At 44.1% G+C, this 15891-nt stretch overlaps 2 protein-coding genes across 3 annotated transcripts in view; both read left to right on the plus strand.

Annotated features, from left to right (window-relative positions):
• The window catches only part of LIPA (lipase A, lysosomal acid type), a 36850-nt gene extending 35585 nt beyond the window's left edge, over positions 1-1265 (plus strand). For both annotated transcript variants that reach the window (XM_012765122.3, XM_012765130.3), the window contains exon 10: positions 410-1265. In XM_012765122.3, coding sequence (XP_012620576.1) covers positions 410-643 — 234 coding nt within the window. In that variant the 3' untranslated portion in view covers positions 644-1265. The remainder of the gene's footprint in view (positions 1-409) is intronic.
• A 3116-nt stretch (positions 1266-4381) lies between these two features.
• Positions 4382-8419, plus strand: CH25H (cholesterol 25-hydroxylase). Its single transcript, XM_012765116.3, has one exon. It carries the CDS (start codon positions 4515-4517, stop codon positions 5331-5333), a length of 819 nt encoding a protein of 272 aa, XP_012620570.1. The 5' UTR covers positions 4382-4514; the 3' UTR covers positions 5334-8419.
• Positions 8420-15891: the final 7472 nt, after the last annotated feature.

The raw sequence follows: 15891 nt of genomic DNA on the forward strand, positions 1-15891 counted from the left end.
ATAGATGTGATTATCTCTGACTTAAAGATGAGGAAACTGAGGCTTGTAGAATTTCTGTGGCTTGTCTTATTCCCAAAGAGAGAAGGTAGAAGGGTATGACTTCAAAACTCCTTCCAACCGCTTGGTTCCACTGCTTTGCATCCACTACTCAGAGAGAACTACACCTTCCTCACTGGGGAGTAAGCGCTTGTCATGGTGCCCAGCATACGGTAGCAGCTCCGGAGCTAGCAGTGTTCTACGCAGTATTCTTTCATTTGCGGTTAGATTTCTTTTTTGTTCCGGTGATGGTAACTCAACAAGTATGCTGATAAGGATTTTCAAAATTTAGTCTCATAGATGTAGATTAAACTTACTAGACAGTGTTTAGTAGAGATTGTGCTTAATGTGATGTGGCTCCTTTTTATCGTAGACTTACCCCCCCTTGTACAATGTGAGAGACATGCTTGTGCCCACTGCCGTGTGGAGTGGCGGTCAGGACTGGCTTGCGGACGTCAATGACATCAATGTCTTGCTGACTGAGATTACCAACTTGGTGTACCACAAGCGCATTCCTGAGTGGGAGCATCTCGATTTTATCTGGGGCTTGGATGCCCCTTGGCGGCTGTATAATGAAATTATTAATCTAATGAGGAAATATCCGTGAAAGCCTATTGGGAAATGTACCAACGAGTCGGCGATTCAGTCAAGCAAAAATGTGTGTGTTTAATTTCTGTAAAATACTTGTTTTCCTTTCCCAGGTCTTTTATATTTTTATATCCAAGAAAATGGTGATATTAAAGATGCCCTCTAGTTAGACCTAGAAACACCCTAGCTACTTTTTGTTTAATTATGGCTGAATATGGAAATAGTGTCTCAGCCATAGTGTTGTCTCTTTAAGTTTTTTAAAAATATCACTGATAGGTGAAGAGGTCATTATAACCATTCTGTTTATACTTAAAATATACCATATTGACTTTTTACCCACACGCAGAACAAATTAACACACGTGCTCCGTTCCCATGTGTTTGCCTTAAAAAGGGCTCTCCAGTCTAATGGTCTTGTATCTAGGGATCTAAATGACATTTCTTTTTCATGTTTTCATGCAGCAGGTGCATAGTCAAATCCAGTCATATCTCAGCTGTGCAAGTATTACAAGATTCCATAATGAATTTTGTCAAATCTAACTGTGACAGCCGTTATTTAGCACATGTTTAAATTGCTCAGGGCAAATAATTTGCTGGAAGTTTCAAAAACAAATTGCACTGATTAAAAAAAAAAAAAAGAAACTAGTTTAAAATAGCTTGAAGACTGATACACTTAACCATCTATATTCACGAACTCTAAATTTCATGGCAGACCATAATTCTACTTGTCTGAAAAGAAAAGCCCTGTGGGGAGACCATACCACTACTTTTCCTGAGATTAATGTACTTAAACCAGCTGCTATGGCTCAGTGATGACATATGTGTGAAGCCAAAGCCCTGTGGTCACCCATGAGAAGTGTCCTACTTCATTTTCACTCAAATGAAATGTGAACCTGATTGTTTTCAGATGAAGCCTCAGCTCAGGGATTAATTCTGTTTTTTAGTTTTATATGTGTCCATATTTTTCATACATTTGCTTTGCATCCCCATGTTGAGAAGCCTATATTTGTTTGCTTCTCTTGCAACATTGTTTCTTTACAATACTGTCTGATGGACAGAATGACAATTGATCTTGTTATAGTTACTTTAGTTGCACTAACAATACTTGATATTGGCTAACATGTAGAGGCAGAATAATACTTTGTAACATTTAAAGAGTCTTAAACTTTTCAATAAAACCCAGTGAGCCTCATAGGCTTGAAGGATTTTGTGTGTGGGTTTTGTCCTTTATTTCATAGCCATTCTATCCTTCTCTTTCTTCCTTCCTCTCTTGGCAGGTCTTATGCTCTCCTGTCTCATCTCTCCTTCCTCTGTCCTCCTTGTAAACCTCACTGATACTGCTCATGAATGTATGTTCCTCTTCCATGGGGAGGAGAGAATGGCATGGTTTGCAAACACTGGCTTTGAACGTTATCTGTGAATGTGGTCCACATTAGGCTGTGAGTGGAGACTAGGCAGGTGACTACCTGCATCTGTGTTGTGTGGCTGGCTGCAGGCAGGACCATGAGTTCAAGGACTGTCCATCCAAATGGCAACCAAAGCCAGCAGAGACAGATCGCACCAGAGGCCTCCCCCAGAACATCTATATGAGCCCCAAACGTGATCTCTCCCACTACTCTGTGAGCTTGAGGGCATAGGCCATATATTACTCATCTCTGTATACCCAGAATCTAACACAGCCTGGAATATGGTAAGTCAATAAAAATATGTGATGAACACAATGTGTGAAAAGTGACAGACTTCTTTATTTAGTTAAATGAATGTACAAGTAACATCTGGGAGGATCTAGGGACTGAAGCTGGAATCAGTGTGATTTTTCATGGCATCCGTATAAAGAATAAAATTGTCCTAGATGCAAAAGGCGAGCATCCTTAGGAGAATTCCACCCTTCTTGAGGACATAGGTCCCCCCCAAGAGTCCTTATTTCACCTTTAACCAAGGCAAAGTGGTTTGGCCAACCAGGTACAGATACTCTGCAGGGTAGGGATGAAAAGAAAGGGACAGTGAGTGGGTGTTTTTGTTTTTTTCTAGCAGTAGAGGGAGAGAGCTTGCCAGAGAATGGCTTTGGTGCCATAGGTGACTTGACTTGGTTTCTCTATTTCTGGCTGTTGTCGTGGAGGCTCTCAGAGATGCCCTTGAGAGCTCATGGTCAGTCAGGCTCCCACACACCAGAAAATAGACCGAGGAATGAACAAGGGATGCATTCCAGAGTCCAGCTGGCTTATAAAGCAACGAAGTTCTCTACCTTTTGTAGAGGAAGGCTCTAGAGAAAGCCTCCTTATAAAAAGAAAAGTAGTAGGGAGCTTGGGAAGATTTTTGCCAGCAAGGCCAAGAGTGCCCTCTTGTGGCAAATTTTAAAAAATGAAGCGTTCCAAGTTGGCAGAATATTAGCAAGTCTTCTCCTTGCCCCACAAGAGTGCAGAGATATTCGTGGTCTGCTCAAAATAAGCCGCGTCAAAGCCAGTTGGAAAAGAACAGAGCCAAAATGTCACAGGATTTCTTGCGGCGAAAAGCTCCAATGATGAAACAAAACTACGTGAATGCAGCCAGGATTGCGAGGCTACAAAGGGCGTATGCAGCCATGTCCAGAGCAAGAGGCAAGTCTTCGGAGTGATTCAACTGCAGCAGGAACAGCTGTGCAACATCTGCACCTTTAGTGGAGTCTCCAGAGAAAAGTTTGGAAAGAAGACAAAGCAAAAACCAGCCAAGTGAGTTAACACGGAGAAATGAAGGAAAGAAGAATGCAGCGGATGGAGATAGGCCCACAGCCCAGCCCTCTGGGCCAGGAGTGGCTTGAGGGGAGGGAGGTGGAGGGCTGGGGGCAAGTTGGTGCCAGGAAGCCGGCAAGGGTAGGGGGCCGTCACTTGCTCCTTCAACAGTCTCCCAGGGGGGCTTTAGGGACGCACGCATCATTCCCGTGGTGAACAAAGTAGGTAGTTTACTGATCTAATTGCTTCCACCCCAAACTGAGATGCAAAGGCTTTGTAGCCAGACTGGCTCAGGCTCTGGGAGTTAAATGCAGCATGTCGTCTCCCACCCCTCCCCTACGCCCAGCGAAGCCCTGCCGTCGCGGAGCCCCCTCTTGGCCGCCGTGCCTCCCGGTGGGGTCGCTGGCCTGGGCGCCCGGCACGCGCCGCCGACGGTCGCCCCTGCAGCCGCGCGCCGGCACCGAAGCTCCTCTCGGGAGGTGCTGGAACTGGCCGAGGTCCCATCCCGCCACCCGTCGGGGGTGATTTCCGGCGCTGATCGGCACAGCGGGCGGCGGCGGCCGGGGACCTGCGGTTCCCTCTGCGAAGGGATCCTTTGCGGCTCGCTGCTGGCTTGACCGCCGCCGGGTGCGCGGACATAAAAGATCCGAAGTACGTGGCATGTGGCTTTAAAAAGCTTTTAAAGCATGGAGTTATACTTCTGTCTTTATGAAAACACATCGATGCAGTCATTCGTACGCATCTAAAAATACAAGCAATTCTGCGCTGATTGCTAAAGAGCACTTTCTGGTGGCAAAGGAAACACTCGCTAGGTCGGGAGCGGTTGATGACACGGTTGAACTGAGTTGTCGAAACTCATAGAAACTCCAAGCTGTAGATCTGTATTTTGCATTGTGTGTCGATTGCATGTCAGTTGAAAAATCGGAACATCATTCTGCATGTACATGAAAAGTTACTAAGTGTCACTGCGTGCGTGCATAGGCGAAAGCCAGCTAGATGCGTCTGTAGATGAGAATATTTACAGCTACGCCGCCGCGCGACTCTGCCGGGTTGTTTATTCAAGCTCCGCGCTGCTGGGAACCGGAGAAAGGCGGCTGGGCTGACATCACTCGGGGCGGGGCCGCAAGTCCTAAGAAAAGTCTGTGGGGCGCGAGCCACGGCAGCTGTCTGGCACAGCCTCGCCATGAACTGCTGCAGCTGCTCGGAGCCCCAGATCCTCCGCGGCTCTGAGCAGCTATTCCTGCAGCCCCTCTGGGACCGCCTGAGGACCTGGGAGGCCCTCATCCAGTCGCCCTTCTTCCCGGTCATCTTCTCCATCACCACCTACGTGGGCTTCTGCCTGCCCTTCGTGGTGCTGGACGGCCTGTGCCCCTGGGTGCCCGAGCTGCGGCGCTACAAGATCCACCCCAACTTCTCGCCGTCCGCGCGGCAGCTGCTGCCCTGCCTAGGACAGACGCTCTACCAGCACGTGGTGTTCGTGTTCCCCGCCACGCTGCTGCACTGGGCCCGCAGCCCGGCCCACCTGCCCCGCGAAGCTCCGGAGCTGCCCCAGCTGGTGCACCACGTCGTCTTGTGCCTGCTGCTCTTCGACACCGAGTTCTTCCTGTGGCACCTGCTGCACCACCGGGTGCCCTGGCTGTACCGCACCTTCCACAAGCTGCACCACCAGAACCCGTCCTCATTCGCGCTGGCCACGCAGTACATGAGCATCTGGGAGCTGTTTTCCCTGGGCTTCTTCGACATGGTGAACGTCACGCTGCTCGGGTGCCACCCGCTCACCGTCCTGACCTTCCACGTGCTCAACATCTGGCTGTCGGTGGAGGACCACTCCGGCTACGACTTCCCTTGGTCCACTCACAGACTGGTGCCCTTCGGCTGGTACGGGGGCGTGGCGCACCACGACCTGCACCACACGCAGTTCAACTGCAACTTCGCCCCTTACTTCACTCACTGGGACAAAATACTGGGAACCCTGCGCCCCGCGCCAGTGCCCGCGTCGTGATGCCGCTGTGGTGGGTGCCTCTTTGCCTTTCACACTTGAATCAGGAGAAACACACCTGAGCTATATTTTTTTAAAGCAACTAACTTATTAACTGAAGAAAACTGTTATAGATAAAATGTGATGTATTTTTGCAACTGACAAAGTAATTTATATAATGTTGTGTATCAATACAGTCATATTGTTGGTGTTAAATTCTAGCTCACTTCAATAGCCTTGATTCCTGGTTATAAATGAGGCATTTTCATCGCTAGCATATTTAAATCATCTCTAAAAGGATTTGTTTGTAGAATAAGGAATTCTTAGGCTTGAAAGTGCCCTAGAGCCTGACTAAAAGAACATATTTTTATGGAAGATCTTGACTTCTGACTCTAAAAACGATGAAACATGTTCCTGCTGGACAGTGACCAAGATTATAGCACTTTTTTTTTCTATTTTTTTCATAGAACTGTATATTTATTTTGAAAGAAATGTTATTTGTGCTTTAAGAAAGAAAAAATAAGAATATTAACCAAATAAGTACTGGCTCCTGTTTCGCTGGCATTTTGGCTGATAGAAACTAAAGAGGGTGGAGGGAGCTGGGATGGCATCCATCAGGCCTACCTCGGAAGAGTGGAATCTGGTGGTGGGGCGTTTTGGGAGGAGTTGTAGGAGAGAAAGAGGCAGGAGGAGGGGTCTGTTTGTCTATTTTGGTCTAGAGATTTCACAGAGGGAAACACACTCTTGTTCTGAATGCTTTTCAGCTGATTTCTGCATAACAGGCAAATGATAGAATTCCTCTGTAAAGTTTTACAGAGAGATTAACACAGGGCAAACATTTGATTACTGGGGGGAGGTGTTGGGGAATGGACAGAAGTGGAGGAGTGCCTTGCTCTGAAACACTGGCAAGTCACATATTTCCACTAGAGCTGCTGCTGAATACAGAAAGGGGTTCCGGGTAAGCCCCCCTCTTCGTGAAGCCATGCTCAGCTAGCACAAATGATCATCACAGCCTTACCTCTGCAATCTGGAATTTTTGTATATTCCGTTTTCTTAATTAAGACATACATGCAACATGTATAACTCCTCCTCAAAATAAACAACAGCAAAAAAAGTGAAATTTGGCCTGAATTTCTGGTTCCTCATCCATACATAAAAGGAGGTGGTGTCCCAGATGTTCTTGCAGATTGCTTGTGACCATAAATGTCCGTATTACTGACCACATACCTGGCACCCGTCATGCACCCCATCTGGCTGCTGCCTAATTGTTTTAACTTTGTTTGTGAAATGTAGTTTATATCATGCAAAGTTAAAAATCAAAATAATTTAGACCGAAAACCATAAAGAATGGCAGCTTTGCATACAATCCTTGGCTCATCATATATGAACCAAACTATCTTGTTTAAAGGTGACAAATTCATCTAAACACCTGGTCTCCACAGTCTGCCAAATGAGACTCCTGGAAAATGTCTTTAGGCCCTCCAGATGTTTGGCAGAATGCAGCTGGAATGCCTGGCCACTCGGCCAACGTACTCAAGTGCCCTTTAATGAGTGTGTTCCCTCAGTTTCTGGATTGAAGTCACCTCATGCTCTGTCCACAGCAGGGCTTAAAGATGACATTGATTTATAAAAGTGAAAGCCATGAAAAGGGGAAATGAGAGATGAGGGGGAAATGCCACATTGGAGGGAGTGTATTATCATCATGCTACACATGGTACCTGCAGAAAGAAGGCTGAACAGGCAAGGTGTGAAATGTGTGGTACAACTATTAGTTGTGAGCAGCTGCAGGCACTGTAATCTTAGGTATTGACAGGTTATCACAGCTCACCTGCATAAAACTGTAAAAATGTGTCACGTTGACTCACCATAGAAGGGAATTTTAGATTTGGGGCAAGTTGCATACATGGAAAGTATTAGGATTTAGAAATACTTACCCCAAATTGATGTCTTTTAAGTTTTTAATGGCTTGGGAGTTGAACTAGGGGAGTGGAAAGGATGAGCAATTTTGCAGAGAGTTTGAGAGCTTGTTAATAATAATAATAATAAACAGTTCATATCTGCATGCACCATCACACATTGTTTCACTTGCTGCTTACAACAACAGCCTAAGGGATATAGGATAATTATCACCATCATCATCATCATCATTAATCCTATGTTATGGAAGGAGGATTGGTACCCACACAGATTACAAAATACTAAGAATTGGAGCCAGTTGTCTCAAACTTAGGTCTTGTAGCATATATTCTACTGCTCTTCTGATAATGCTTATGATAACCTTCTTAACTGCCAAAGAGATGCAAACCCTGTGACACCAACAGCCTCTTTTAGTTGCTAGGGGCTGAGAGCCACTGTCCCTAAAACAAAGCATTTCTATTGCCTACTTGGCATGGATATCCCCGGATTCAAAACCTCTCCCTGGGCAGGGGAGAAAGGCAAGGAAGGTAGCCCTAGGCCATCTACGCAGGACCTGGGGAAGCAGGAGGCAGGCCAAGGACTGCATTTTCTATATCTCTCATTGCACCTGTGCTAAGAGCACTACTGCTGCAGCCAGATTACCTGAGTGGGAACCTGGGTCCTGGATTTACTAGCTGAGTGACTTTGGACAAGTTACTTATCCTCTATGTGCTTCAGCTTCCTCATCTGTGAAGAGGGGATAATCACAGAACCTCCCTCACAGAGCTGTTGCAAGGGATTTTTGAGTTACTAGATGCAAAGTGCTGGATGGGTTGGAGGTCCTGGCCATATCATGCTTGATGTGACAGATGCTTCCTGATGTGAGTGCTGGACTGCAGTTCGGGGCTGTAACTTTTTGTCCACAAACATGCTTGAGCTCTCTTGTCTTATAGGGAACCAAATAAAGTGAGTGTTTGATCTCGGTTCAGTCATAAGCTGCTTCGCCCATTATCCTTTCAAGGCAAAAGTTTTGGAAAGAGACAGAAGTCTGTGTTTATTTGATTCTACTTCCTTACCTCTGAATCATCCCACTCCCACCCCTTCCTGAACCTTTTCCTCTGGGTTCCCCACTATTTAACATCCTAATTATCAAATAGAGTGAGCTTTATTTCCCAGTAGTTTTTCATCTCCTTGGCTTTTTCTTTTTCTTTTTTTCTTTTTTTTTTGGGGGGGGGGGTTTGGAGGTATTTGTTTTTACTAAGCAGCCTCATCTTAGAATGTGGTTCTCACTTGGCTGTAGTGAGATTTCTCTAAACTCCTTTCCTTCCTAATTTCTCTAGCTGATTCTTCTCCCTTCAGTGGCTCCTCTTTTGCCACCACAGGGAGGTAAGCCTCAAGGAGCTTCTCTTTTTATTAAAAAATATCTATATTGTGTGTAATGAATATCCTTCCTACCATCTCCTAATGTACTGTGTAAATTTCCTACTGCATTGCATTCTACTATGCACACACACAATGTGTGCTCACATATATATGTACACACACATTGTATATGTGCACATGTACATGGTATATATACACATACACTATAATACACACTGTGCACACACTATACACACAAACTATGTATGTCTATATGCTATTATATGTACACATGCATGTATTTATACACTATGTACATATAACATATATGTACACTATATATGTACAAAGCACACTATATATGTATATATGTACATAAATTATATATGTAAACATAAAACATGCTGTATATCTATAGACACTAATATGCACACACTATATATATATTAATATACACACACATACACCCTTTTCTCTCTCTCTCCCTCACACACACATTTTTGTCCTCTTTACCATTTATTTCTGCCTCCAGCACTATGCCTAATTCTTGATAAATATTAGTTCAGTGTTGCATAAATCCTGGAAACACTAGAAGCACATCTTTGCCATCACTCATGTCTTTCTTCATCCATTGCTTCTTGTTCTTCTCCACCCTCCGTTGCCAGTCCATCCCAACTTCCTGTTAAGGCCATGGCTGCAGCTCATACTCCCTGTGCCAGAGGGGGGGTACAGTCTACTGGGAAAGAGAGTCAGGCTAGCAATGCATCTAATCTAATGCAGTCAGTGCTGTAAAGGTGGTTATTAACCGTTTGTTAAGGGAGCTCAAAGAGAGATGGACACTTGAGCTAAGGCTCGGCTTTGGGGCCCAACAATAAACATTTGCTGTCTTGCCCCTTTACAAGACGTTGAAATTACTTAGAACTGTTTTCTCTCTTGCCCATGTCACAGAAATTTTGAGCGATCACATGTAAAATTGCTTTGATGAAGATGTTAGGGCTTGCTATTGTTTGTTGATTTAGATGGATGAATGTGTTGAAAACTGGACTTGGGCAATGGTGGGAGTGGGGAGGGTGCTCTGTAGATTTTAAGCAAAAGTGTGATATGATTAGATCAGGTCTAAGACATTTATTGGCAGCAGAAAATAGTGGCAGTGATCCCATTTTAGACCATTGCAAGTTTTGCCTGAATTCCAACCCTGGCTCCACCGCTTATTAATTTTGTGACCTTGAGCAAGTTGCTTAATCTCTCTAAGGCTCAATTTCCTCATCTGTATAAAAGGGGTGGTAGTTCCTCCCCTTAGAATTGTGGTGAGGAATAAGAAAGATGACATTTGGAGAACTTGGCAAGCTGCCTCACCTATAGCAAACACTCTGTAAATCGTCCCTCTTGTTAGAAGTTGTTACAAAGGTGTTATGATTACAGGTGAGAGAGAATGAGCATGTACCAGAACAAGTGTAGATAGGATGGAGAGGAAGGAAGGGATTTCTCTTCTATTATAAAAGCTCTTTTTTATTATAAAAGTATCACATGCTCATGGACAAATTTCAAACACTAGAGAACAGTGCAAAGTAAAAAGTAACTTCCATTCACATTCAATTAACTTATTTCCACTACAGATATAATCAAAGTTAACTCTTTCATGAGTAGCAAACCAAAAAGTCAGTCAGTTTCTCTCTTTCTCTGCCCCAGCCCCCTACTTTTCAGCTGGCATGCATTCAATGGTTTTTCAAAGTCAAGAAAAAAAGCAAATTAGTGTGAACAGAAGTTCTTTAGATGAAAGCCCCAGGACATTCCCCCAAACACTTTTGCTTATTTCCTTTTTCTGTACCTCCTGATCACTTTGCAAAACAAGAGGAGAAACCTAGGTTCCCTCTCTTCCACCGTGTCCACGAAGGCTTGCTCGGCGGTGTGGCCACTCTGCAGCTGAAATGGCACACACCAAAGGAAAAGCCGAGTTTCGCATGCTCTCTGCAGCGGGAATTCCCCCCCCCCTCTCCTCTTCTGCCTACAGTACATCACTGGTGCCTTTTAAAGTAAGTTCACTCCCTGCTTTCTACTGAGGCAGTTGCTGTCTCTATTGGAGAGAACTGCTTATAAAAGAAGAAAGAGGCCATGTCTTAACAATCTCTGATTCCTTCAAGGGCCTTACACTTGCAAAGAACCCAATCAACTTCCTAAGGCTGCCAGAAAGATCAAATGGGATGGAGCCGTGGATGCTGAGTGGACTAGCGACGCTCTGTATGCTGAGTGTGACAAGGCGGCGTCCAGGCATGTGTGAGCCGACGAAGGTGCCAGGGCTCAGAGCCCCCTCCAGCCTTGCGGGGACAGTGCTCAAACTTGCTCCAGCCAGCCGCAGTTTCTCTGGCTCCACACCAGCCGCCTTCCTGGCATTCTCCCCTTTCGACGCCCTGGTTCTTGCTTCTCTGCTAAATCTCAGGGGAATCTGGGGGCGGGACTTCCAGCAATGTAGCAGGGGAGGACGTGGGGACACCTCAGAGGAGCAGGGTAACAGGGAGCTGGCCCCGGGCCTGCACGGGCGGCAGAAACAGCCAGAGCAGCGGGCGGAGGCGGTGTCAGCCCGAGACCCGCCAGTAGAGGGCGCTTCTCTCTTTAGCTCCAAGGACTGGCACCAAGACAAGAGCAGCCTGCTAGATAGAAATTGGCAGAAAAGGGCTTTTTTTTTTTTTTTTTTTTTTTTTTTTTTTTTTTTGAAGAAAAAGGCTCTTGTGGTTGGACACTACCTGGAAAAATGTCATCCCCTACTAGACAGTTTGGGTTCCCTGTGAGGTGGAGAGAGGGAAGGGTTGCTCACTTTGGCAGTGGGTCCCACGTGCCTCAGATCCAGCATCTCCAAGGGAAGACAGCTCACGTGGGGCCACCCTCAGGCGAGGAGGGTCTACGAATGCTAAGGCTGAGATACCACTGTCCAGTTTCCCCATTTAATCAAACAGGTTCAGACATGGGAAGTGACTTGCCTCAGGTCACACAGCTACAGCAGAATTCAAAGAACTTTGCTCTTGCTGTTCCTCTCTGCTACTTCTCTCCCACTGTCTGGGTCCAAATTGGGGGGTGTCTCCTGCTGAGTATTAAGAAGGCAGTTATGGGACACCACTTAGGAATTGTTTCCACCTACATTCTTTGCTAATCATTTGCACAAACACAACAGAAGCAGTTCTGCTAACTTGTAGCAACTTGAGCAAAGTGTTCATTTCAAATTCCACTAAGATCTACAATGGCTGTCTGGACCGTATCCAGCCATGTAATGTATTTTTTTTAAATTAACATATTAACAATGGCTGGATACTTTCTGGACAGCCCTTCTATCCTGCCACGTACTGTTGTGGACGAGTGGTATAAACTTTTATTCTATCACTGTGAACTTTTGAACTTGTTTAAAAAAAATGTTTAAGAAAGCACACACACAATGGAATTCAACTTAGCAAGAATGAACTATTAATACATGTAGAAACAAGGATGAATCTTAAAATAATTATGCTGGATAAAAGAAGGAAGACCAAAAAATGTGTATTGTATGGTTCCATTATATATAAAACTCTGGAAAATGCAAGTAAATTGTGACAACAAGTAGGTCAGTAGTTGTTTAGGGTGGGGGAGGGGCAAGGAACATGGATTACCAAGTGGCACAAGGAAACATTTAGGGATGATGGATGTGTTCACTATCTTGATTATTATGGTGATGGTTTCATAGGTGTATATAAATGTCACACTTTATCTAATTGTGCACTTTAAATATGTGTAGCTTATAGTATGTCATTATACTAGATGATGTGGTGATAACGATAAATTATCCTAGGATTTTAAGTTCTGAGTTTTAGCTTTGAAGGCAATTTACTACAAAGAAATATGGCAGAGGGCTTAATGATAACATCTCTCTCTCTCTCTCTCTCTCTCCTCTCTCATGCGCACACACACACACACACACACACACACACACACACACACAATCTAAGATCCATCCTTTGCCCATCCTTACTCCTACCTATCAGAGACAGCCCCTCAGGAGAAAGAAGACATGTCTGGGAGTCTGCAAAATCTAGACCCTTTTCTCTGAGAACCTCCCCAACCCCTACCACAGACATACAACATAAGACACAGGTTGGGTCCCTGCAGTCCTTATCGTACTATAGGATTCCTCTATCGTGGCCACAGCTTTCTGTCGCACGGTTTGAAATCTGATCCATGTAGGAACAATACAACTATCTCCTGGGGTTTTAGAATATGTATTTGAGGGAGTCAAGGTGACCATTGGGGGCTACAATTAGTACCGTGTAAATGGTAATGCAAAAGAAAGCTCATCTGTAGAACAAAAGGAGGGTGAGCAGATTTTCAGGCAGCAGAAATGAGAGACACACACATTCCTGGAAAGAGAGTGGGGAAACGAGAGTTCTGAGAGCAGCCAGCTTCCCTGGCTTCTGGAAGCTCTACATGTTCAGAATCTAGGCTCAACAGCTGCTAGACTTCCTGCCTTTGATCCCATGACTTTGCATTACATCCCCCTTCTTGGCTGGTTAAATGCCTTTGCGGTTCTTGTATTCAAGAAGAACACTGGTTAAAAGATAAAGGTTCTGTGGCATCCTTCTGCCTTTAGATTGAAGGAGGAAACCTTCCCTTAGGCAGCGTATCCTTATTTCCTAACAGATCTCTTGTGGGTAACGGGTCCCACAGGGGCACTCCGGGTGCTCTGTGGGCTTGAGGTCCCAGCTGATGCCAGCAGCCTCCTAACACATAGCGCGGCTTCCTCTGCTGGGCTCATTGCCTAATTGACGACTCTTGGCATTTTCCCTGTCTCTGTGCGTCTGTTTCCAGCTATGTCTCTCTTGCTGCTGTTTCTCCTTTGTTTTTGCTTTGCTTTGTTCTTTGCCTGACATTTATCAAATACTTACTATGTACCAGACTCCTCTGACTCATTTTACAGCTCATTTACTTCTTCACAGCAACCCCATGAATGGCACAGAGAGATTTGGAAACATCCCACATCTTTTAGCTAGTAAGTGGCAGAGCTGTGACGCATACCAGGTGGACTGGTTCCAGACTCGCCCTTGTCACCACCGTGCTCTGCCATCCATCAGGAGCTCATCTTTTTCTTTGTCACATCTCCTTCCCGTGCTCCCATAGAAAGTGAGTCAAATGTCGCTTGGAACAGTTTCGCCTTTAAGAACGTGTTCATCTTTCTGAAGAAAGAAGATACGTTCCTACAAGCAGGATTTACATTATCGTAAATGTCAAGGGGACATTTCCATAAGCAGCTTTTCCCATTTGCCCACCACTGGGGCTGCTCAGTGGGATGTTTTGAGACTAGACTGAGGACCACCACTGCTGGGGTTCATTGATGAAAGGAAGAAAATGAAAGAAGTTTGCAAAGGAGAGTTCTGTGTACAGCACAGGTATGACATGCATAGTTCTGGCGAGGTGGGGTGGTGAGCCCTCCTGCAGGGCAAGGAAGAGGGGACTGGAAAGGGACTTCAGAGGGGGGTCCCAAGAATGAGTCCTGGTAGCTGAGCTGCCAGCTGGGAACTGTGGTCTGGTTGTTCAAGGTCAGCGTTTCTTTCTGGTTTGACACTCCCTAGTGGCCTGCTATGGTCTGGGGCTTCTCTCTGCCCATGTCATCAGAGCACGGCCCAGCACATCAGGTCACTCAGGACTAGTCTATGTCACCTCTGGCCTAATGCTCAGCACTTCAATTCAACCAGCACTTACAACGTAATAATAAATAACCATGATCATGGTGATGAGAATAATGTTAATGGCTATAAACATCTGAGGATTTTCTAGATATCTCTCTGTTATTGGTTTCTAATTTAATTTCATTTTGGTCAAATTCTAGAGGATTTGTATCACCCCAAAGGAAAACCAGACTCATTGCCAGTTATTCATTGCTCCTGCCAGCTCCTGGGACACACTAATCTGCTTTCTATTTCTATGGATTTGCTTATTCTGCCATTTAATATAAATGGAATCACATAATATTTGGCTGTTTTTGTCTAGCTTCTTTCAGTTAGTGTAATGACTCAAGACTCATTCATCTGGTCCCATGTGTCCATACTCATTCCTGTTCATTGCTAAATAATATTCCATTGTATAGATACACTATGTTTTGTCTATCCATTCATTAGTTGATGGGCATTTTTACTGTTTCCACTTTTTTGGCTATTATGAATAATGCTACTGTAAACATTTGTGTGCAAGATTTTGTGGGAACATATATTTTCATTTCCCTCAGGTATAACTAGGAAAGCAATTGCTGGGCCATCTGATAAATGGATGTTTAACTTTTGAGGAACTGTCAAACTCTTTTCCAAAGTGAATACCCCATTTTACAGTCCTACCAGGGATGCACGAGGGTTCTAATTTCTCCACATCCTCCCCACACTTGTTATTTTCATTTTCAATACATTATAGCTATCCTGGTGAGTGTGAATTATTATCTCATTGTGGTTTGGATTTGCATTTTCTGATGACTAATGATGTTGAGTATCTGTTTAAGTGCTTACTGCTCATTTGTATATCTTCTTTGAACAAATGTCTATTCATGTTCTTTGCCCTTTAAAATTCTTTTTTGATGAATTGTAAGAGTTCTTTATAATTTTTGATATTAGATCCATATTAGATCCATTATGTGCAGATATTTTCTTCCATTCTGTAGGTTGTCTTTTCACTTTCCTGATAGTATCCTTTGAGGATACACAAAAGCTTTTAATTTTGATGAAGTCTTACTATCTAGTTTTTATTGCTTATGCTTCTTGGTGTCATATTTAAGAAGCCATTACCTAATCCAAGTTCATTACAATTTATCTCTATATTTTCTACTAAGAGTTTTATGGTTTTAGTTCTTACTTTTGGGTCTATGGCTTATTTTTGAGTTAATTTTTATGTATGGTGTGAGATACGTGTTCATCTTTATCTTTTTTTCATGTGACTATCTTGTCCTAGCAGTTTGTAGGAAAGACTATTTTTCCCCACTGATGGTCTTTTTTTTTTTTTTTCTGTATAGAATCATTTTCTTCTTTTCTTATTTCAGCATATTATGGGGGTACCAAATGTTAAGGTTACATATATTGCCCTTGCCCTCCCTCCCCACTCAGGTCAGAGCTTCAAGCGTGTCCATCTCCTATACGGTACACATCGCACTCATTCCATTGCATGGTCTTGATACTTTGTATAATTGTAATCCGTTGAAGTTCATTGGTCTTTGTTGAACTCAATTATTATCTCTAATGGTTGTTTTGTGGATTCTTTAGGGTTTTCTATTTAGAAGATTATGTCATCTGTGAATAGAGATATTTCTACTTCTTCTTTTCTAATC

The sequence above is a fragment of the Microcebus murinus genome, chromosome 14 (genome assembly GCF_040939455.1).
Source record: "Microcebus murinus isolate Inina chromosome 14, M.murinus_Inina_mat1.0, whole genome shotgun sequence".
Classification (NCBI taxonomy): Eukaryota; Metazoa; Chordata; class Mammalia; order Primates; family Cheirogaleidae; genus Microcebus; species Microcebus murinus.

Excerpts from the sequence above, each read along its gene's own strand:
- CH25H (XM_012765116.3), top strand. The coding sequence starts at position 4,515 with ATGAACTGCTGCAGCTGCTCGGAGCCCCAGATCCTCCGCGGCTCTGAG.